At 38.6% G+C, this 25,177-nt stretch overlaps 1 protein-coding gene across 1 annotated transcript; it reads left to right on the top strand.

Annotated features, from left to right (window-relative positions):
- The first annotated feature begins 21,496 nt into the window (after positions 1-21,496).
- On the top strand, positions 21,497-24,151 carry PRMT6 (protein arginine methyltransferase 6). The gene has a single exon (XM_011968881.1). The coding sequence runs from the start codon at positions 21,562-21,564 to the stop codon at positions 22,687-22,689; it is 1,128 nt and encodes a 375-aa protein (XP_011824271.1). The 5' UTR covers positions 21,497-21,561; the 3' UTR covers positions 22,690-24,151.
- Positions 24,152-25,177: the final 1,026 nt, after the last annotated feature.

Genomic DNA, 25,177 nt, shown 5'->3' with positions numbered 1-25,177 from the left:
CCTGCACAATAAAATTCTTTGAAAGAGTTGTCTAAAAACTGCTTGTCATCCATTTCTCTTTTATCATGTCTTTTAAACCCTACTTAAATCAGGGTTTCATCTTCATCACTTAACCAAAAGTACTAACAAGGTCACTCAATAATTCCACATTGTAAATCCTATCATCAATTCTCAGTTCTCATTATCCTCAATGCTTACTGCTATCAGCAACATGTGACACACTGTCTTTATTGTTGGCTTCTTTTGCGAACCCCTTCTCTTGTCCTCAGAGTCTTAATAATGACATGCCCCAGACTATGCTGTTTGGTCCTTCTTCTCTTTATACTCATTCACTTGGCAACTGCATCCAATCTGGTGCCTACTCAACATCACTACTCGGAAACCTCCTAAAAATCTATGATAAAAGAAGCCCATATGAAACTTCTGATTTCCTCCCAAATCTTTCCACTGACAGCATTTGTATTTTGGTTGATGGTAACTCCAATTTTCTAGTTTCTCAGGAAAGCCTTCCAATCATCTTGGCATCCTCTTGCATTCTTTTCCCCGTATCCAATCCATCAGGAAATTCTCTTGGTAAGTCCTACAGATTTGTAGCACATCTGACCATCTCTACTATTTCCACTCTGTTCTGTCTTCATCACCTCTTGTCTAGAATTTTGCAATAGAATTTTAACTGATATTTTCATTTCTACTCAACAGCCAATATGACCCTTTTAAGATATGCCATATTTGTTATTCCTCTCCTCAAAAGTCAATAATGATCCCTCATTATACTCAAAGTAAAAGCTAAAATCTAGACAGGGATCTAGAAAGCTTTACATGATCGAATCTCTATTGCCTCTCTGGATTCTTCTGCAACTACTCTCCTCTTCATTCATTACCTTCCAGTCCCATTGGCTTCTTGCTTGTTCTCAGGTATGCTCTTGACTTGGGTCTCTGCCTAGAATTTTCTTCTCCCAGATATTTGCATGAAAGTCATTTACTTCCTTCCTGGCTTTGCTTAGCTATTACCTTCTCCATGAAGCCTACACCGTTTATCCTATTTAAAATTGCAATTTATATACTCCGCTTGATATTCCAATCCCCCTTAACCTGCTTTTTCTCTTAATTTTAAGAGCACCCATCACTCTCTAACATTCTATATAGTTTACTTATTTCATTTACTTTTAATCTATTTCTCTTCACAGGAATATATGTCTGTTTCCCTCCACCAGAATGTAAGCTCCACAAAGGCAAAGATATTTGCCTGTTTTGATCACTGACACATTCCAAGTATTTGAAATAGTTCAGAGTACAAATCTTGTTGACTTTTGATGGGATTATATCTCATTAAACCCATAGTAAATTAAAAATATCATAGGTTAGAAATGCTTCTAATATACCTAACCTGCTGAACATCATAGCTTAGCCTAGCCTACCTTAAATGTACTCAGAACACTTACATTAATTACAGTTAGGGAAAATCATCTGGCAACACAGTACCCTGTAGGGTGTTGGTTGTCAGACCTCGTGATCACATGGCTGACTAGAAGCTGCAGCTCTTTGCCCTGCCAGCATTGTGAGAGAGTATTGTACTCCATATTGCTAGCTCAGGGAAAGATGAAAATTCAAACTATGGTTTCTACTGGATGTGTCTCACTTTCACAACACTGTAAAGTCAGAAAACCAAAGTCAAAGCTTCTTCAGTCAGGACCATTTATATGTGACAGACACTCAATAAACATTTATTCAATGAATGAATCAATCAAACAAAAATTCAAACGTTAAAAAAATGAAATTATAAAATGCTGGAATAAACTTCTGTGTGTTGGAGAGGGAACTATAAAAAAACGCCTTTTATTGTACCTTGAAATCCTAAATCTGAAAAAAAAACTGAATTAAAATAATTTTAAAAGAAAAACACAGTAAGCCAAGACAAATCTCAAATCACACAAAAAATCTTGGCTCACATATCAAATATGTAGACTAATTTTTGTAATATACAAAGACCTTTTAGAAACTGATAATAAAATCTAACAGTCCAGTAGGAAAATAGACAAAGGTTATGAACATAAAGTTCACATAGAAAAAATAATGATGGTTTTAACCATATAATAAGATGCCCAACTGCTTTCATAATAAGAGAAATACAAATTAAAACTGCCCTGAGGTTGTATATTTACCCATCAGAAAGACAAATCCAAAGACTTGATAAAGCTCTCTATAGGTAAGCTTGATAATATCACTCTCACACATTGAGAATATAAACTGATGCAACTCTTGTGGAAAGCAATTTATCAATATCTGACAAAATTACAAATCCATACATCTTTTGACCTAGTAATACCGATTCTGGGAATGTATCCGACACAAACCTATTTGGCACATGTGACATGAGGTCTTTAAGAAGTTATTTGTCACAACATTGCAAGTTGTAGTAAAATCATAGGAACAAAACAAATGCATATCAATAAGGCACTGGTTAAATAAATCATAGGACAGTACCTCCATCAAATGAAATACTATTCAACTGTATAAAAGAATGCAGCTCTCCATATTTTGGTATTCCTTGAACTCCAAGAAACAGCGTTAACTAAAAACTTCGAAGTGAAGAACAATGGTGTCTTGTATTTAAAAGGCAGGACAAAATAATCATATAATTTGCACTCCCTTACACGTTGCCTTGGTCCATTTAGGCTGCTATGAAAAATATCACAAACTGAGTAGCTTATTAACAACATAAATTTATTTATCCCAGTTCTGGAGGCTTGGAAGTCCATGATCGAAGCACTGGCATATTCAGTGTCTAGCGAGAGCCTGCTTCCCGCCTCATAGATGGCACCTTCTCAATGTGTTCTTACATGCGGATGGAACAAAAAGTCTCTCTCAGATCTCTTGTATAAGGGCACTAATCCCATATATGAGTGTTCCATCCTTATGACCTAATCACTACCCCAAAGGACTCAATTCCCAATACCATCGCCTTCGAGGTTAGGATTTCTATATATAAATTTGGGAAGAAAGCAAACATTCAGACCATGGCATATGTATATAAGCAAACACTGGAAGGATATAGAAAAATTAATTAAAGTAGTTACACGTGGAGTCGGACAATAGGAACTGGGCAAAAGAGAGAAAAAGGTAGGAGCAAGACTTTCATTGTATTGTTTTGCATTTTTAATATTATTTTTAAATGATAAAAAGATATTACCTATCCTAACAATTAAATGATAAAAACTGTTGCAGAAAAATAACTCATAAAATTACCTCAGTACTACATTATTGAAACACAAGTAACTTCATTTGATCAGTAACTTGACTGAACAGTTTACAAACACTAAATATGCAGCCAGAGAAATAGAAGTTTCCTCCATTTTGACTCCAGAAAGACTCTAGTGAGAGAGGAACTAGTACTGGGAAAGAATTCGTTATCGTTATTTATTAGAAACTGCAGGCCAGCAAGCATGTCAGGGACCTGAATAAAACAAAGCAAGAAGCATTATTAGCATCAAAAAACAACCACTGACAGTGAGCAACACGACTTCCAGAATGAATAAACAGGTGTATAGCCACTTAAAGTATAATTTCCATATAATAGGAGCAAATAGGTACATAAAAGAGAAGCCATCCCACTGAGACTGAGAAAAATTGGACCACAGAGCAGTAAAATGGTGTTGCTGTTGAAGTAACAATCAAGCTAGTAGGTGATGAAAACAGAAAGAAAACAAACAGTGAGGAAACCCTCCATATATTTAGCATCAGTCAATTCCTTTCTATGAACAGCTCAAAGCCAAGAGTTGAAAAGAAGCCTGCACCCTAATGCTCCCATCTTTGACTCTTGAAGTATACTATTAAAAAGTGGTGAGTAAGGACAAGTAGGTTTCTCCCACCATGATTCCTATCAAGACTCTTCACCAAAATCTGAGAGATCAAAGGAGTGCAGCCACATTAATTAAAAATATAAGTGAAGAATATAAGAATGAATGGAATCAGGCGTATTTTGCCTAGAGAAGAGGGGGTAATATTACTAAAACACCAGGGGTTCAGTCTAGGCCTTGCCTCTTACCATGCACAGAAAGCCAATGACTGAGACAAGAAGTATTGTTAAGGAAGAAGGTTTTAATTGGGTGCAGCAATCAAGGAGATGGGAGATCAGCCTCAAATCCATCTCCCTGACTTACTAAAGCTGGGGATTTAGATAGCAGGTAAGAAATGTAACTATGTGTGAGAAAACAGGAACTCAGGAGGGATAAGGAAACAATCATAAGAAATGAGGAGCCTGGAGTCCCATTGTCTGAATGCGATGATCTGGTGATTTTTAGTTCTTTGATACTTTTTGAGAAGCATGGGGGTCCTTTTCTGAGGAAGAAACTCAGGTAAAACAAATTAAGTTTTCAAGCTTTAAGAACACAAGTGTCAATTTCTATGTTTATTCCCCCACCACCACCACAAAAAATCTATGGGACTATTGGGTCAGTTTCAGTAAGAGAAAGAGCAACTAGGATCAGTATCAACCAGAACAAATATTATTTGATTACCAACCAGTTTAGGTTTTGGGAATTAGAAAATAAAAGAAAACATAAACCTTGCCTCAAGGAGCTTAGAAGATAGGGTATACACATTCAAAAAAAAGTTGTAAACTGGTTGATTATGGGTCAATCCAGGATAGAAATGTGTTACATTATAGAATGATACGTCAATATTTAAAATATTAGGCAATTTCGTATAAAACTTCAGATTTCAGCTTTGCTTCAAAAAGCAGGACACAGAGGATTACTGAGTGTTGAAAGGAGGAAGTGTTTCAGGGATCATGGGATATATTTTACAGTGAAGACAAGAAGCACCATGTGCAAAATGATGCGGACTGTAAGTGGTATAATAATAATGCCTATTACCTAGAAATATCATGAATTAAGTTCTTAGCACAGTGTCCTACAAAAAGAAAGCAATTCAATGCAGACAAAAGAGCCAACTGAATACACGAATTTATTTTCCCTCCTTCCTGAAACCATACTGTATTAGTTGTGTTGTTTTGTTCTGTTGTTTTGTTTTGCTTCACTTTGAGTCTTTCAATATGCAAAGCCAAGAAGAGGAGAGGAGAGGAGAGGAGGGGAGGGGAGGGGAGGGGAGGGGAGCAAAAAGTTTGGAAGCCAGAAAGTAAATAATTAACTAATTGTAACTGACAGCAAACCCAAGCAAGCAAAATACAAAGCTAGTAATGGGAGAAGTGAGAAGCAACCCTATGTATTTATAGCAGGTAACTGCCCTCCTCTGGAGGTGTAGTTGAAAATAAATCCAGAAGATGAAGATTGGTCAAAAGTGTTTTTAAGAACCACTTATCTCACCACGATATTGTCAGATGAGCTGTGATATGGTTTGGTTCTTTGTTCCAACCCAAATCTCATCTTGGATTGTATTCCCATAATTCCCATGTGTTGTGGGAGGGACCAGTGGGAGATAATTGAATCATGGGGGCCATTTCCCCTATACTGTTCTCATCATAATGAGTAAGTCTCACAAGATCTGATGATTTTACCAGGGGGTTCTGCTTTTGTGTCTTCTCTCATTCTCTCTTTGCCTGCTGCCATCCACATAAAACGGGACTTGCTCCTTCTTGTCTTCAACCATGATTGTGAGGCTTCCCCAGCCACATGGAACTGTAAGTCCAATTAAACCTCTTTCTTTTGTAAATTGCCCAGTCTCGGGTATGTCTTTATCAGCATCATGAAAACAGACTAATATGGTAAATTGGTACCAGTGGAGTAGGGGCATTGCTGAAAAGATAACCAAAAAATGTGGGAGCAACTCTGGAACTTGGTAACAGGCAGAGGTTGGAACAGTTTGGAGGCTCAAAAGAAGACAGGAAAATGTGGGAAAGTTTTGAACTTCCTGGAGACTTGTTGAATGGCTTCACCCAAAATGCTGATAGTGATATGGACAATAAAGTCCAGGCTGAGATGGTCTCAAATGGAGATAAGGAACTTGTTGGAAACTGCAGCAAAGGTTACTCTTGTTATGTTTTAGCAAAGAGACTGGTGGCATTTTGCCCATGCCCTAGAGATTTATGGAACTTTGAACTTGAGAGACATGATTTAGGGTATCTAGCAGAAGAAATTTCTAAGCAGCAAAACATTCAACAGGTGAATTGGGTGCTGTTAAAAGCATTCAGTTTTAAAAGGGAAACAGAGCATAAAAGTTTGAAAAACCTGCAACCTGACAATTTGACAATTTGACAGGAAAGAAAATCCCATTTTCTGAGGAGAAATTCAGGCCACCTGCAAAAGTTTGCATAAGTAACAAGGAGCCAAATGTTAATCCCCAAAACAATGTGGAAAATGTCTTCAGGGCATGTCAGAGATCTTCACAGCAGCCCCTCCCATCACAAGCCCAGAGGTCTAGGAGGAAAAAGTGGTTTCATGGGCTAGGCTCAGGGTCCCCGAGCTGTGTACAGCCTAGGCACTTTGTGCCCTGCATCCCACCTGCTCCAACTGTGGCTGAAAGGGGCCAAGGTAGATCTCAGGCCATGGCTTCTGATGATGCATGCCCCAAGCTTTGGCAGTTTCCACATGGTGTTGAGCCTGCAGATGGACAGAAGTCAAGAATTGAGGTGTGGGAACCTTCACCTAGATTTCAGAAGATGTATGGAAACTCCTGGATGCCCAGGCAGAGGTTTGCTGCAGGGGTGGGGCCATCATGGAGAACCTCTGCTAGAGCAGTGCAGAAGGGAAACGTGGGCTTGGAGGCCCCCCAGAGACTCCCTACTGGGGCACGACCTAGTGGAGCTGTGAGAGGAGGACACCATCCTCCAGACCCCAGAATGTTAGATTTACCTACAGCTTGCACTGTGCACCTGAAAAGCGACAGACCATCAACACCAGCCCATGAAAGCTGGTGGGAGGGAAACTGTATGCTACAAAGCCACAAGGGCTGAGCTGCCCAAGAGCATGGGAACTCATCTCTTGCATCAGTGTGACCTGGATGTGAGACATGGAGTCAAAGGAGATCATTTTGTAGCTTGAAGATTGGACTGCCTGGCTGGATTTCAGACTTGCATGGGCCCTGTAGCACCTTTGTTTTGGCCAATTTCCCCCATTTGGAATGGTTGTACTTATCCAGTGTCTGTATCTCCATTGTATCTAGCAAATAATAGCTTGCTTTTGATTTTACAGGCTCCTAGGCAGAAGGAACTCACCTTATCTCAGATGAGACTTTGGACTGTGGACTTTTGAGTTAATGCTGAAATGAGATAAGACTTTGGGGGACTGTTGGGAAGGCATAATTGGCTTTGAAATGTGAGGACATGAGATTTGGCAGGGGCCAGGGATGAATGATACAGCTTGCCTCTGTGTCCCCACCCAAATCTCATATGGGATTCTACTCCCATAATTCCCATGTGTTGTGGGAGGGACTCAGTGGGAGATAATTGAATCATAGGAGTCATTTCCCCCATACTGCTCTCATGGTAGTGAATAAGTCTCATAAGATCTGATCATTTTATCAGAGTTTCTGCTTTTGAATCCTCTCATTCTGTCTGTCTGCTGCCATCCATGTAAGATGGGACTTGCTTCTCCTTGCCTTCTCCATGATTGTGAGGCTACCCCAGCCACGTGGAACTGTAATTCCAATTAAAACCTATTTCTTTTGTAAATTGCCCAGTCTTGGGTATGTCTTTATTGGCAGCATGAAAACTGACTAATACAAGCTGGATGGCTGTTTCACCCCATTGAGCATTTACATCCTGAATGCCCAGATCTTTGCCTTCTTACCCCATGCACTTCACAGAGGTTGAAAGTCAGGTCTGTAACCTTTCCAGCAAGAGATTGAAAGCAGTTACTCAAAAAATCTGACCTATACATTGAAAAATAGTATCAAAACAAACATAAATGAAAATGATTCACAGAGAAACATAAACTATCCAGAGAGATTTTCAAAATATTATTAAGATACTTGGAAACCTAATAAAGGATAATTCATCTATGACGAAGAGAGCAGAATACTATTTTTAAGAAGGAACATTAGAAAACAAAGAAGGGTTTCCTGATTTCCACACTAGACAGTGATACAGCAGGTGGAGTTAATAGCCCTTGTATGATTTCCAAATTCATGCAAAGGCCACATGTGAATATCATTCAGCTCTGACATCCTGCTTTCACATCCTTTCTTTATATTCATCTTCCCTGATTCCCTATTTTGGTCTGAATATCCCTTATGTGAAAGTACGACATATCCTGTGCATATATCTTTCATGGCTCATATATAATATACCATAAATTTGTATGTTTAGTTGTCCATCTCCCACACAGAGTATGAAGATCCTCCAGGGAAAGGACTGGGTATCACCAACACATGGCATGATATCTGGCATATTAGTATGTGCTCAATAAATGTCTGTTGAATGAATAAATTGAATGGATGAGTGAAATGCTATCACACTAGTTTGGTATGTCACCAAGACTGATAATCCCAAAAGTCCATTATCAGCTTTGCTGAACTCCCATGCCTAAATCAGCTATGCCACTTTCCAGAGGAAAAACAAACAAACAAACAAAAAAACAGAAAAATGCTTGGGTAGAGAAAGAAAAGAAAGATAGGATCCTTCCCTCATTAAAGAATGCCCATTTGAGCAAATAATATCTAGTTATATACAAGAAAAATAAATCTATGAATCATCTATGGATTTCTCCTTCCAGTTGCAAAGGCAAATGCTCTGTTACTACTCTAAATTCCCACTCACACACTTTCAAATATTAACAGTGGTCAGATCTGAAGCTTCTTTTCGGTTCTATGTTTTCTGATGTTTCTATAGTAGACAGGTATTACTTGGACAATAAAAATGAATTATATATATATAATATAAATTCAAATCAATGCTGAAATATACTTTAAGAAAATCCCTACCTCTTTCTGAATCAACAATGGCATAGGGTTTTTAACCTGTTCCTACATCATAGTCAACAGTGAAGCTTGTTAAAAGATACTGTTGTCCTTGCTCCTCTCATATCTGCAGAACAAATATCTACGAGAGAGACATCTAGGTATACATATTTCTAACTTGCTACACAGGTGAATCTGATGGCCATGCAAGGCTCATAGTCACCACTTCCAGAATGTATAAAGGCTCCCTACAGATGTATTATCTGAATTAAAGAACCAGGACTCCACCCATTCATTGTCTTCATTCACAACTGACAGGTGAGAAAGTACTCATTAACTAGGTAAGTAGAGGGAAAAAGAATACATAAAGAATAGGATTTCTCAGGGTAATGACTGAACACAGTTTAATCCAAATCCTGAATATCTATTAAGTGAAGACAATGGGTAAAACAGGACTTATCAGGATTACTTCAAGTTTATCTTGCTTTCTATATTTCTAACTGCTAAGGCGTAATTTATTAGAGGATTACCTCCATTAAAACCCACCCTCTTAGCCTTTTTGCCAGCAATTCTTTCCAAAGCATATAAAAGCTTATTTCAGTTCTTAAGAAGCTAGTTAATCAAATGGATATTCAAGTTCACTTGCCTGGTATCCTTTGCTAAGAGTTGACACTGAAATAAGGACTTATAGCGTATGCATTTGAGCTATTAACCATGCCTTCTAACTATTTATCTTCCTTCCCAGACTCAAAAGCTAAAATTTTGTTAGCCTGTCACTTTATTTTTATTCACCATATTGCATTTGGATAGCATCACTATTATATTAATGTAATGGATCATTTCTGTAATTGAGTGTGAATACTATCACTTTTCACCCTTCTAGAGTTATTAATTTCAGTTTATTCATTGCATTTTTGAATGTAGCTGCACAGTAAATAATGCAACACAAAGAGGCTTTAACCTATTCACAAAGCCTACAACAAGGATATAAAGCCAGTGGTATATTAACTTTAAAAATAGATTAATCTTCTCTTGTAAAAAGAAGATAAAAGATAGTTCTGTCAGTAAGAACAACCATGCTTGAGGCTGTAAATCATACTTGAGAATATAAAGAGAAGCCTGGAAGCATAGGTTAAATTTTTCTTTCTATCCTTGGAGAAACCCTTCAACTCAGTGGACATTAAACACACCACACACACACACACAGAGAGACACACGTACACACATGCACACACATGCACATACACATTCAGTCATTCAGGTATTTTTTCATATTGGTTATGTTGATAAGGCATAAACCCAACAATAGCAACAATAATTATAATGTCATCTCACAGCACTTTACAGAAGGCTTTATATACATGAAACTGAAAATTGATTGAATTCTTAAGTGTGGCCATTATATTGTCCAATAATATCCTAAGGCATATAGATTAGAAAACGAAATAGAGAACATAACAATATTCATCAAACTAACACAGTAGTTCAAACTAACAACAAAATTCAGTGCAAATTAAATATCTGCAGAGTCATGTAGGAAAGATATTTGAATAGCCTAAGAATTATCCTCAAGTTTTTGAGAAAAGCACTCAACATCATTTGTAAAACATAGACAAACTTGGATTAAAGGACTGCCAAATGGATTATGAGCTCTTTGTATTGTGAGCTCCTTAGGGTGGACTGAGACTGCTTCATCCTCTCTTTCCTAAAGCCTAGCACAGTGCTAGCTATATACAAGGAGCTTAACAATTTTAAGGGAATAAACCAGCTAAGATTCTTAAACACAGCCTATTACAGAATAGTGATACCCATACTACAATTGTGTTGAGTCAAACACATGTAGGATTAGATACAAGCACAATGTCTAAAACATTTTTTTCCTTTTGTGTATAGAAAAACTACACGGCAGAGATGGAAGAAACGAGAAGCTTACTTACCTCGTCTACTCAAAGTCATTCATTATGTACAGCATAGTGTATACCATAGTGGCTTTACAGGAAGCTGAGAACTGAATATGATACAGCAATGAAAATGAAGGAACCACTGTTACATGCAACCATAAGGATGAATTTCAAAACACAGAGAACCTAGACCAAAGGCAAGTCACTTTGTATTTTTTTGTTTGTTTTGTGGTCTCCAAAAGGAGGCTAATAATACCAACCACGCAAGTTTTCTGAAGATTGAGTTGTCTCTTGTGTATAAAAATCATAAAATAAATGTTAATCATCATCAAATTGATTAATGTTATGATTATACGTGTGGTGCTCCCCTAGACACCATGGAGAGATTGGATCCTGTCAGAAAGTAGTTTACATTCTGGTAGAAAAGATAAATAAGAGATGGATGTAGCTACTATGTGCCTTTGTTTTCCCATTTGTGAAAACAGATAATAACACCCATCTAATCAGTTCACCACACTCCAGCTTGGGTGACAGAGCAAGACCCTGTCTCTAATAAAGATAATAATCATACTTATATAATAGATTTTGGTAATTGGAAATTATTTCCTAAAATATAAATGTCATAAAAACAAGGATTTGTCTGTTTTGTTTACCCTAATACTTTTGAAACCTACATAGTATTAGGTGGTAGTAAATACTTGTTGAATAAATACATGAATGAATGAATGAATGAATGAAGCATATACCACGTGAAAAACATACAATAAGTTTTAGCTATCACTAATCACTCAATATATAATATGGTAAGAAAAACTAACATATTTATTTACGTAAAGTAGAAAATTTGAAGAGTTAAAAGAATTGTCCAGAAATACCCCAAAAACACTATAAAAGTCCTGACAAGAATGGTAAATTTTATTTAAGAGGAACTGTTCAACAACAGAAACACAATTAAATAAATTATGGTATATTCATAATTTAAAATAAAATAAACCACAGAAAATGAAAAAAATCTCATACATAGTCACATAGATGACTCTCAGGAGCATATACTCTATTATTCCAGGTATATGAAGTTCAAACCAGGTCACCAAATATTTTATGGTATTATTAGAATACTTACTTTTGGGAAAGATGAAAAGTATAGGATTAGAAGGACATAGGGAGGACTCTAGTTCTAGTGATGTTTTATGTCATGACTTGGGTAGTAATTTCACAATAACAATGTTAATGAAATACCCAGGGTTCAGTCTAGGTCCAGTGTAGGTCCTGCTGCATGGAAAGCCAATCACTGAGAGGATTATTGCCAAGGAAGAAGGCTTTAATTTGGTGCTGCAGCCAAGATCAATCTTAAATCCATCTCCCTGACCCACTAAAATTAGGGGTTTAGATAGCAGGGAAGAAATGCAATAATGTGTAAGGAAAGAAGTAGGGAGGGATAAGGAAGCAATCATGGTGAATGAGGTGTTGGGCATCTCATTGCCTGAACTGGTGATGTGATGAGTTTCAGTTCTTTGATACATTTTTGTTTGTTTGTTTGTTTGCTTGCTTGTTTGTTTTTACAAGCCTGAGGTCATTTCCTGAGGAAGGAACTCACATAAATCAAATATAAGTTTCAAGCTTTAAGACCAGATGGGTCAATTTCTATGTTTATCAAAAACAAAAAAGCAAACAAAACCTATCGATAAGACTATTGGGTCAGTTTCAATAATTCATCATGTATGTTTATTATTACTTTGATTTGTTTTTGCTATCATAACAAATAATCCCAATATCTCAGTGTTCACAACAAAATGTATTTTGTTCCCTGCTTCCATTACATGAGAACTGTGGTCTGCTATGTTTTCCTGGGTTCACCTGGGCTCAGCTCAGCTTCACTTCATTCCAGGAATCTCCTTTCTGTGTCCCAGGCTAGAAAAGTAGCTACTATTTGTGGCATGCTTTTCACATGGCAGAGTTTAGAAACTCAAGGGTGACAGAGGCAAACTATGCAGCTGTATTAAAATTTTATGCTCAGATGTGGCATACATACAGCTTGTACAAAACTTTGTTGTTATCTATTTGACCCAGTCATTTCTGTTACCAGTAGAGGGTGTCAAAGTTCTCGGCATTTTGAACAAAGAATGGGACAAAATGCACAAACAAAGCAAGGAAAGGAAAGCAGATTTATTGAAACAAAAGTACACTCCACAGAGTGGGAGCGGGCTCCAGTAAGCAGCTCAAGAGCGCTGGTTACAGAATTTTCTGGGATTTAAATACCCTCTGGAGGTTTCCTATTGGTTACTTGGTGTATGCCCTATATAAATGAAGAGGCTAAAGTGAAGTTACAAAGTTATTTACTTGGTGTACACCCTTTGCAAATGAAGAGGCTGAAGTGAAGTTACAATGTTATTTACTTGGGCTTAGAAAGTTGGGGTTTTTCAGTTTGATTTAATTCTAGGAAGTCCTTAGGTTCCCTGCCTCCAGACCCTATTGTCCTGCCTCAATCTTTACATGCCATGAGCCAGACCCATAATCTTCTGAGACACAGATTTCTCGGCAGATATTTTGAGTTTATCAAGTTTTGGTGGGAATATACTGTTGGTCTCTATCCTCAGTCATTTCTCCAGCTGAAAATATTATTTTATGGGTATAAATGGGGTCACACATTAGTGGAATTTGAGTTAATCAAAATTATCCTGTAGGAGGGATTGTGTACTTGGACCAGGAACCTTCCTGAAATAGGAAAGCTTCTCCTCTTGGCCTTGAAGAAGTAAGCTGCTATGTTGTGAAAGAGTCTGGGAGAGGACCACATAGCAAGGAATTGCCAGCAGCTTCAAGGAACTGCAAGTAGCCCCCATCTGACAATCAGGAAGAAAAGGGGAACCTCAGTCCCACAAATGCAAGGACCTGAATTCTGCCAGCAACAATCACATGAGCTTGGAAGACAATTTGAGCTCCAGAAAGGAAAGCTGCCAGGTCAACACCTTGATTGCAGCTCTCAGAAGATATACCTAAGCTGTGCCTGAACTTCTGACCCACCACCTCTGTGAGATCAAAAAATTTAAATAAATAAAAATAAAAACCATATTGTTTTAAGATGCTAACTGAATTTGTAGTAATTTGTTATACAGCAGTAGAAAAAAACAATGGATGCTCCATTCCATAAACTCTACATGGCCTCACATTGGTTGTTGCACTCTTCAAACTGTCTAGGTAGGCAGTGGTTCTCAAATTTCAGCAGTGTGCATCAGAATCACCTGAAAGTCTATTAAAAAGGAAGACTGCAGATTCTCTTCCCCAAAGATTTCAATTCATTAGATCTAGGATGGGATCCAAAATTTTGTAATTCTAACAATTTCCCAGATGATGCTGCTGCTATTGGTCTAGAGACCACACTTTAAGAATCACCAGACTACTTCAAGTATAATGTGACTATAATTACTTCCATGCAATTTAAATGCCCTCAATAGCAAACTACTATGAGAACATAAGAATTTGATAAAGGCCAATCGTTGTCCAGTCTATCATTAATGGACATTTGAGTTGATTCCATGTCTTTGTTATTGTGAATAGCGCTGCAGTGAACATACATGTGCATGTATCTTTAAAACAGAATGATTTCTACTCCTTTGGGTATATACCCAGTAATGGGATTGTTGGATCAAATGGCATTTCTGGTTCTAGGTCTTTGAGGAATCGCCACACTGTCTTCCACAATGGTTGATCTAATTTACATTCCCATAAACAGTGGAAAAGCATTCCTATTTTTCTGCAGCCTCACCAGCATCTGTTTTTTCTTGACTTTAATAATAGGATTCTGACTGGCGTAAGATGGTATCTCATTGTGGTTTTGATTTACATTTCTCTAACGATCAGTAACATTGAGCTTTTTTGCATGTGTCCATTGGCTGCATAAATGTCTTCTTTTGAGAAGTGTGTGTTCATGTCCTTTGCCCACTTTTTAATGGGGTTGTTTATTTATTCTTGTAAATTTGTGTAAGTTCTCGGTAGATTCCAAATATTAGACCTTTGTCAGCTGGACATATTGCAAAATTTTTCTCCTGTTCTGTAGGGTGTCTGTTCACTCTGATGATAGTTTCTTCTGCTTTGCAGAAGTTCTTTAGTTTAATTAGATCTCATTTGTCAATTTTTGCTTTTGTTGCAATTGCTTTTGATGTTTTGTCATGAAATCTTTACCTGTGCCTATGTCCTGAATGGTATTGCCTACATTTTCTTCTAGGGTTTTTATAGTTTTGGGTTTGACATTTAAGGATTTAATCCATCTTAAGTTAAAATTTGTAGAAGGTATAAGTAAGGCGTCCAGTTTCAATTTTCACTTTTTCAATATGACTAGCCAGTTTTTCCAGCACTAGCCAGTTACTCCAGATTAAATAGGGAATCCTTTTCCCATTGCTTGTTTTTGTCAGGTTTGTTGAAGGTCAGATGGTTGTAGATGTGTGGTCTTATTTGTAAGATCTCTATTCTGTTCTGTTGGTCTATGTGTCTGTTTTTGTACCAGTACCATGCTTTTTTGGTTATTGTAGCCTTATAATAAGTATAGTTTGAAGTTGGGTAGCATGATGCCTCCAGCTTTGCTCTTTCTGCTTAGGATTGTCTTGGCTATATGGGCTCTTTTTTGGTTCTGTATGATTTTTAAAGCAGTTTTTCTAATTCTGTGAAGAATGTCAATGGTAGTTTAACGGGAATAGCATTGAATCTATAAACTACTTTGGGCAGTATGGTCATTTTCACGATAGTGATTCTTCCTATCCACGAGAATGGAATGTTTTTCCATTTGTTTGTGTCCTCTCCTATTTCCTTGAGCAGTGGTCTGTAGTTCTCCTTGAAGAGGTCCTTCACTTCCCTTGTTAGCTGTACTCCTAGGTGTTTTATTCTCTTTGTAGCAGATGTGAATGGGAGTTCATTGATGATCTGACTCTGCTTGTCTATTGTTGGTGTTTAGGAATGCTTATGATTTTTGCACATTGATTTTGTATCCTGAGACTTTGCTGAAGTTGCTTATCATCTTAAGGAGCTTCTGGGCAGAAACTGTGGGGTTTTCTCCATATAGGATCATGTCGTCTGTGGTACATATACACCATGGAATACTATGCAGCCATAAAAAGGAATGAGATCATGTGCTTTGCAGGGACATGGATGGAGTTGGAAGCCATTATCCTCAACAAACTAATACAGGAACAGAAAACCAAACATCGCATGTTCTCACTTATAATTGGAAGCTGAACCATGAGAACACATGGACACAGGGAGGGGAACAACATACACTGGGGCCTTTCAGACGGATGGGGGAGGGAGAGCATCAGGATAAATAGCTAATGCATATGGGCCTTAATACCTAGGTGATGGGTTGATAGGAGCAGCAAATCATCATAACACATGTTTACCTATGTAACAAACCTGCACATCCTGCACATGTATCCTGGAACCTAACATAAAATTAAATTAAATTTTAAAAAATCATATGTACTTCATAATTATATACACCTAATATGTACCCATAAAAGTTAGAAAATAAAAAAGCATGACACAGCAAAAACAAACAAACAAACAAACAAACCCGCCAATAGCTGGCTTTCTTTCATGTTAAAGGTTTGCACAAAAGAATAAAAAAGGGAGAGAAGTTCTATTAAATGATATTCATTAGGCTTAATGTCTGAATTTCATTAAGCTACCCGATTCTCATTATGCCTTAGGCAAGTAAGCAGGTGTATATTTCCATGGATGCACTGAGACATAACTTTTCCCCACATTATAATTTACATTCTCATTTTTCTTTACTATTTTTATTATGGTTGGCCTGATTTATAGTAGAAATTGTTAAGATGTCACAATCAATATTTATACCTGAAATTGTTACAGTTCTATATTCTGTATTTTAAGTGGGCTCAATAAATATAAACTGAATTGATAATTATTAACTAAGTGTATAATATCCTTGTTTATACTACCTAAACAATTCAATACAAACTTTTTTAAAAGAATTACATCCACTCATAATAATATCATCAAGAAGCTATGAATTTGCTATTCAACTGTTTTAGTATGGGTTTTAATAGCTGGGCCAATACACCATGGACCTAAAAGATACTACATATCAAGATAATAACATATACCTAGGCTTTCTATGTTTGATGTTCCAATTTGTTTAGATACAAAAGTCACCACTTTTGTCTTTATTTTCTATAATTTTTTAACAGAAATACTTCTTTCTATGCTGACAGCTTCCAAGTAACTGCAAAATGGCAAGAACTACATCATTTAATGAATATTCATATCAAAGAGATAGTTATAACATTTTTCATGCCTTTGCTCCTTTACCCTTCCTCAACACACACTTTGAGAATTACAGTGAATTTTTGAAATCCTGAAGGAACTATCTTCAATCCTTACACTAGGGTTTAAAAAATATTTTTAAACAATAGACCTTCGAATTAAAAAGGGAAAGAAATTTAGAAATAAGTATTTGTGGGAGGAAATCACATCAGCACATCCAAGATAAAATAATACATGAGAGTTGAGATTTAAAAGCGGTATAATAAATTGCTAGTAAGAAAGCATAATAATAATAGATAACATTAACACAAAAATATAAGTTCCTCAGAGATAAGAATGTCTGCTTTTTGTTTACTTTATTCCTTATTTCTAGAATGATAAAAGTCCAGAATGCCTGTTGAATAAATGAATGGTTGAACAAACAAATGAGTGCGTTTGATACAGAAAATAGATCATGATTCTCCCAGTCATCCAAGGCACATCTGTGAACCTCAGTATACTTGGGAGCAAAATCTGTAATATAGAAAAGTTCATATTCCAGCACAATGTACTAGGTTCTCAGCACAAAAGTGAAAAGTACAAAATCTTGGTGTTCAAAGTCCACAATCCAAAGCCAGATATATAAATAGTTCTGATACAATGATACAAGTGCAAAAAGAGTTATATGTATTAACGGGTCATAGACTGGTTGAAAAAACATTTGAGCATTAGCTAAAAAGATGAGTGAGAGGAGAGGAGTACAGGCACCCAAAGCAAAAGTACAGAAATCTCAAAATTCATAGTGTTTTTGGAGAACAGAAAGCTGTATATTTCAAGCTTTTAACCATAACCTGAAGTAAGAAGTATACATACAGTAATTTTTTTTTTTTTTAAGCGGAGTCTTGCTCTTTCGCCAGACTGGAGTGCAGTGGCACAATCTCTGCTCACTGCAACCTCCCCCTCCCAGTTTCAAGTGATTCTCCTCTCTCAGCTTCCTGAGTAGCTAGGACTATAGGCACGTGCCACCACGCCCAGCTAATTTTTGTATTTTTTATAGAGATAGGGTTTCACCATGCTGGCCAGAATGGTCTTGATCTCTTGACTTCGTGATCTGCCTGCCTTGGCCTCCCAAAGTGCTAGGATTACAGGTGTGAGCCATGAAACATGTTTTATGAAATAATACCCACCTTTACTCATTTGACACATTTAGCATTTTCTGATCTATTATTTCTTCTTAATAGTGGTCAAGATGCACTAAATTAATTTAAAGATCATTTCTTTGAAAAACTGGGTTTAAGCATTGAATAGACGTGGCAAGCAGACCACTGAAATGAAAATACAAAGAATGTTCTGCCAGCAGAACTCCAACTCTTCTCCCATGCAGGTGGTTTGCTGCTGAGCTGCACGGCTTGGGGAAGGGCTGTGATCTAGGTCCCTTTCCTACTTAAAACATCTCATTGTGGTAAAAAAGATCAGTAAGGAACTCCTTCTCTATATCAAATACAAGTGCAGGAAAGGAAAGTGCCACAGGCCTTTTTAAATCTACTCTAGCGGTAATGTTTGGTGCTTACCATTATTCTACCTAGAAGCATTAAGAGTGTTTAAAATTTATACTATTCTCATTTCTGGGCGCATTCTACATTCTAACTATATCTGGATCTATCTCAGAGTTTACCAAGTCACATTGTCACACTGAACTAACGAAGCAAAACTCTCTACTCCTTCCTGTATGAATAATAATTTGTGCATCCACAAAAGACTTTGTTGAAGACTATTTATTGAACACTTTCTATGTGCCAGGTTCTGTTTTAGTGCTAGGGACTACAACAGTGGGAATACAAAAGTCCAAGTCTCCTGGAGTTGATATTGTATAGAAAACAAATGAATTAATTAAATACATACAGATAATAATGAATGCTAGGAGGGAACAAAGTAGTCTCTTGGGTTTGAAAATATTATTTAAGGTAGCCAGGAAAGGCCTTTTTCATCAGGTAACATTTAAGTTGAGGCATGAAGGATGAGAAGAAGCCATTAAAGTGAAGTGCTAAGGAGAAAAACAATTTTCTCAGCACCGGAAGATTATGCATGAAGACCTGACACAGGAAAGAAATGTGTTATTAGAAGCCAGTATATCTTGAGCCCAATGACGAGTTGGGAAAAATGGTATGAGATGAGATGGGAAGTTACCTGAAGTTACTGAATTGTTCCAGTAACTAACATGGGAAGTTACTGAAGAATGACATGGTTCAATGGGTTTTATAAAAGCTTATTATTTCAGCTATGTAGAGAAGGGATTAGATAGGGTTGAGATTAGAAGCTGAGCGATCCTTTAGGAGACTAATTTCCAGGCAAGTAAATATGGAAGATTAAACTAGCTTGTTGACAATAGAAATGGAGAAAAGCAGATGGATTCAAGATGTATTTTGGAGATAGAACCAATGAAACTTATATTCAGAATTTTCTTAAAAGAGACCATAAGGAAGTGAATTGAAAATTGTGTGAAAGAATGAACGTATTTAAAAGAAAAAGGTGAAATTTTGAGGAAAGAAAGAATGGCAAAAGTATACACTAAGCATCAACCTATGAATAAAAGTAATGTATTAAAGTGGTCACATTTACAACTTTAATCTGATGTCCTACACTGGGCCTCAATTATCCTAAAATAAGATATTAAATCAAGGCAGAAAAACAGAAGAAATGATTCAAGGTTTTTAGCCTTAAATGGTTGAGGGCAGGCCACCGAAAAAAATATAATTTACCCAATTAAAATAACGAAACAAGATTTAACTAAGATCATTATAGTGAGAAACAGTTGTTCTCACTCTGGCTGCCCATTAGAATTCCCTGGGGAGCTTTTAAAAACTAGAAGCCCAGGTTCTACTGGAGTGATTCTGATTTAATTGGTCTGAGGTAGACCCAGGAATAGGTATTTTTTAAAAAGCTCCTTAGAGAATTCTAACGAGCAGCTAGGATGGAGAGTCTTGAGTTAGAAGTAGAGTACAGCTGAGGATGCCACATCAATAAACCTATTCTGCTAATGAAAGATTAATAGAGAAAATAGGATGAAAGAACGTTGATCCCAGACAAGGAATACAGGCCCATTGGTTATAAGGACATAATTCAAGACCACAAGAAAATAACAGTCCATTTTCCTCTGGGTGCCTTTTTTAAGCTGGGAGAAAATGGCATTATGCTTACCTTGTTAATAACGCAGACACTCATTTAAATGCCACACATATTTAAAAATATATTTTTTTTCCATTATGAACAAAAAGAGAGTAACAGCTGATGGTTGACTACAAGAAAAACAGAAGAGAAAGAGGAAAGTGTCAGTATTGCCCAGACAAGGAAATACAGGAAAAAATGAGTTGCATTGAGAAAGTGATCGAAAGAAAGGGATTCCGTTATTTCTGAGAGAAAAAAAAATGCATATATATATATAGAATACACCTAGCAACGAGTTTGTTTGTATCAGACAGCTCTTGAGTCTGCACTTTTCTGGATTTAACTCTTGAGTGAGCCACAGAATATTAGAGCAGGGCCGAAAGCCAAGTAACTATTCTTCTAAGTAGAACCAGAAACAATTCTTCCCCATCTGCAATGAAGATTCTCTGGTGGGTGAATGGGCAACTGAAGGCCAGAGAAATTCTATTACTTGCCCTAAATCACTCAATTAATTAGTGGTCATACTGGAATCAGAATCAATATTTTGCATTGTTAGGTTTTAATTTTGTTACATTTGCACTCTAACTCCACTGAAAACAGAAAAGAGAAACGTGTAGTGCAATTTCTAAATTGCCACATCTGGACCACTTCAAGAGCTACAGTTGTCCAGTTAAGACGGTAGTGTGAGTATGGTGCCGCCATGTTAATTTGGTGGAATAAAACCAGAGGTGAGTTAGGCCGGCGCGGTGGCTCACGCTTGTAATCCCAACACTTTGGGAGGCCGAGGCGTGTGGATCACCTGAGGTCGGGAGTTCGAGAGCAGCCTGACCAACAGGGAGAAACCCCGTCTCTACCAAAAATACAAAATTAGCCGGCCGTGGTGGCGTGCGCCTGTAATCCCAGCAACCTGGCAGACTGAAGCAGGAGAATCGCTTGAATCCAGGAGGCGGAGGTTGCGGTGAGCCGAGATAGCGCCATTCCACTCCAGCCTGGGCAACAAGAGCGAAACTCTGTATCCAAAAACAAACAAACAAACACCAGAGGTGAGTTGAGCAGAAGAAATAAAGGTGGATTATTAGTCTTAAGTGGGCGTGTCTACTTCAGGAAGGGAGTGAAAGCAAAAAACTAAGAAGCTAAGGGTGGGAGGGGGAATGAAAGGATCTCAGAATGTGGGTGTCGTGGGTGGCAAAAGGGATGCCAAGACACCAGAAGAGCAATACAAAACAGCTCCCGTGGGTAGGCACGGAAGACCTTCCGCGCCGCTGGCCGGGGGACCCCGCAGGAAGTAGGAAGGACAAGCGCGCACTACAAGTCCCAGAAGCCCCCGTTTCCTGGAGCCCGCGCCGTGCCGCGCTACGCCCGCCGGGAGCCGGCCAGAGCGACCAAGATGTCGCAGCCCAAGAAAAGAAAGCTTGAGTCGGGGGGCGGCGGCGAAGGAGGGGAGGGAGCTGAAGAGGAAGATGGCGCGGAGCGGGAGGCGGCCCTGGAGCGACCCCGGAGGACTAAGCGGGAGCGGGACCAGCTGTACTATGAGTGCTACTCGGACGTTTCGGTCCACGAGGAGATGATCGCAGACCGCGTCCGCACCGATGCCTACCGCCTGGGTATCCTGCGGAACTGGGCAGCACTGCGAGGCAAGACGGTACTTGACGTGGGCGCGGGCACCGGCATTCTGAGTATCTTCTGTGCCCAGGCCGGGGCCCGGCGCGTGTACGCGGTAGAGGCCAGCGCCATCTGGCAACAGGCCCGGGAGGTGGTAAGGTTCAACGGGCTGGAGGACCGGGTGCACGTCCTGCCGGGACCGGTGGAGACTGTGGAGTTGCCGGAACAGGTGGATGCCATCGTGAGCGAATGGATGGGCTACGGACTCCTGCACGAGTCCATGCTGAGCTCCGTCCTCCACGCGCGAACCAAGTGGCTGAAGGAGGGCGGTCTTCTCCTGCCGGCCTCCGCCGAGCTCTTCATAGCCCCCATCAGCGACCAGATGCTGGAATGGCGCCTGGGCTTCTGGAGCCAGGTGAAGCAGCACTATGGTGTGGACATGAGCTGCCTGGAGGGCTTCGCCACGCGCTGCCTCATGGGCCACTCGGAGATCGTTGTGCAGGGATTGTCCGGCGAGGACGTGCTGGCCCGGCCGCAGCGCTTTGCGCAACTAGAGCTCTCCCGCGCCGGCTTGGAGCAGGAGCTGGAGGCCGGAGTGGGCGGGCGCTTCCGCTGCAGCTGCTACGGCTCGGCGCCCATGCATGGCTTTGCCATCTGGTTCCAGGTGACCTTCCCTGGAGGGGAGTCGGAGAAACCCCTGGTGCTGTCCACCTCGCCTTTTCACCCCGCCACGCACTGGAAACAGGCGCTTCTCTACCTAAACGAGCCAGTGCAAGTGGAGCAAGACACGGATGTTTCAGGAGAGATCATGCTGCTGCCCTCCCGGGACAACCCCCGTCGCCTGCGCGTGCTGCTGCGCTACAAAGTGGGAGACCAGGAGGAGAAGACCAAAGACTTTGCCATGGAGGACTGAGCGTTGCCTTTTCTCCCAGCTACCTCCCAAGGCAGCCTGACCTGCGTGGGAGAGACGTAGCGAGGTCGGAGGAGAAAGGGAGATCCCACGTGCAAGTAGGGGGAATATCTGTCTCCCTTTTCCCGCATAGCCTCTAGGGAGGGAGAGTGACTTCATTCTCCATTTGAAGAGATTCTTCTGGTGATATTTACTTAAAAAGTTATCCCCCTCAACAACGGATACAGCGTGCTTATTATTGGGCTTTTAAGCCTCAAAAGCATGTAGTACCAAGCACTTGTATTTCCATATATTTTGTTTCGTGGGGGAGGGAAGCAGAAGAACACAGATGAAAATGTCAGTTTTTGAAGGGTCCATGCACATTCCTGACACCTCACACCTTATCTAAGTCTGAAGCTGAGGAGAAAGAGTTCTTTTAGACTTCATACATTTCCAATACGACTTTAGTATCTCTCCAGAGCCATATTTTCTCACTCTGAATTAATTCCCCATCCCTAGGTGCCTGTAGGCTATGAGACTTCCTCATTGTTTTCTAAGTAAACTTCACTACTGGTAATTAAGGAGAAGGATATGAGGAAGCAGTTTAAATAGCCCTGTTCTCATTACTCTTACCACATACATAGGGTGCTAAAGTTGATGAACACATTAATCCGTTAAGTAAAATGGTCTTTGTAATTGTACGGCGTATCTAAGAAACTCAGAAGGTGCATTTAGGAGAAAGACCTGAAAGACAGAAATAGTATGGATTCTTATGTAGAGGACTACAAAATTCTTGTCTCTACTATTACAACCAAAAAACAAATATTTCATGTATGTCCTATAAAAATATCAGTGTAATTCTTATGAAACAGGCTGGTAGAGGAGGTTTCTGAGCCTAGCCCAAGGGCTTATTCATCACCATGGGTAAATTATTTAAAATCACTTAATTAAGGAAAATATTTTCCCAGCTAGAAAAGTGTACTCATTCTCATTTAAACTCTCATTTGGAGGGATCATGTGAGTTGGCCTACTTACAAGTAGTGAAAGTTCCCTTTTTAGTTTATTTTTTTTTTTTTTTCTCTTTCACGCAGCCAAATGTGAAAGTTGTGAATTTAGGAAAATCACTTATAATGAAGTGTGAATCTTGTTATCAAATTTATTTCACTGATGTTTCCCTCCTTATCCTTGTAGCCAATAAAACATTGACATTCTCACGTTTTATAGATGAAGTAAGAAGTCTTGTGTGCTGTCTATGAGTTATAATGCTTTTGCCTTTTTAATATTACCAGTTCTTAAGTGTTACAGCCCATTCAGAATATAACTTCAGGACAATTCAAACTGCTTAATGTATGATTTTTGAGCTTCTGTATGCTAAGAAAATAGGTGTGAAAAACTGGTGTTCTGAAATAGCCTAACATTTATTGTAATTCTGATTTTTCTGCCCTTTTATTCATTGCATATTAAAGTATTAGAGTATAAAAACTAATTTGCTAAACTTTGGTGGTATGTAACACAAGATCTTCCATCATGGAGAGACATACATGTACAAAATTATCAATTTACAAGATAATTGAGTAGCAAGCAGTACAGTTATAACCGTCACCATTTTGATGCTAAGATAGTGATCATCTCCTGTAAATGCTACAATTACAGCAAGCTAGACTTGAGTTAAGCTAGTGGGAAAAAATAGCTCCTTATAAGGTGTTCTATGTTTTAAATCAAACATTTCTTTAGAATTTTAGGGTGTGATTTTGAGTAGGTTTCTGGTGGTTTGGTTTGTTTTTTAAAAACTTGATTTAACAATTCCTTTACTAAGTGATAAACGAGAACATTCTTCCAAATTCTATTTTTTATGTATTTGATAAATACTATAGAGTTATCATTATCAGTATAAGCACATAAAGGGAACCTCAGTTAAAACTTGGAGGAACTATAGAAGTAAAGGGTATGTATTCCATAAAATAAGCCTCAGGATTTTTATTACTCCTTCCCAAAAGAAAAATGAATTATAAAAATACAGCGACTGAAACAATTAGTCAAAAGTTAGCATAACATAATGGCTACAAAATTGGACTCTAGAGGCAGACAGCCCATAGTAGAACCGAGGCTCTACCACTTTTTGTGACCTTGGGCAAAATATTAATACTTAAACACTTTTTTTCCTTCAAAAGGGAGGAAGTGCCTCTCATATGCAAAATGGAGATTACAACAGTACCTATGTCATAGACATGTGAGGATTGAATGAGTTAATACATGTGACTACATAATGTCTGGTATGTAATAAGATCTCAATAAATCCTCAGTGTCATAGTTATGGAAAAGTCGTAAACCTGGAGCACTTGGATGCATGCAAAACGTGCGACAATAAATACTCAACATTTTGATTTTTTTACAGGTATTCAACAGTATGTGGTTGTACGTGAGGAGCAATGTATGACACTGTACACCAAATGATCCAAAGGGAATTCAGGACCTTTGGAATGAGGACACCTCCAGAAGGATGAAGGTGTAA

This window comes from Mandrillus leucophaeus, unplaced genomic scaffold (genome assembly GCF_000951045.1).
Source record: "Mandrillus leucophaeus isolate KB7577 unplaced genomic scaffold, Mleu.le_1.0 Scaffold861, whole genome shotgun sequence".
In the NCBI taxonomy this organism is placed as follows: Eukaryota; Metazoa; Chordata; class Mammalia; order Primates; family Cercopithecidae; genus Mandrillus; species Mandrillus leucophaeus.
Note: the sequence above shows the minus strand (reverse complement) of the source record. Positions and strands in the feature narration are given on the sequence as shown.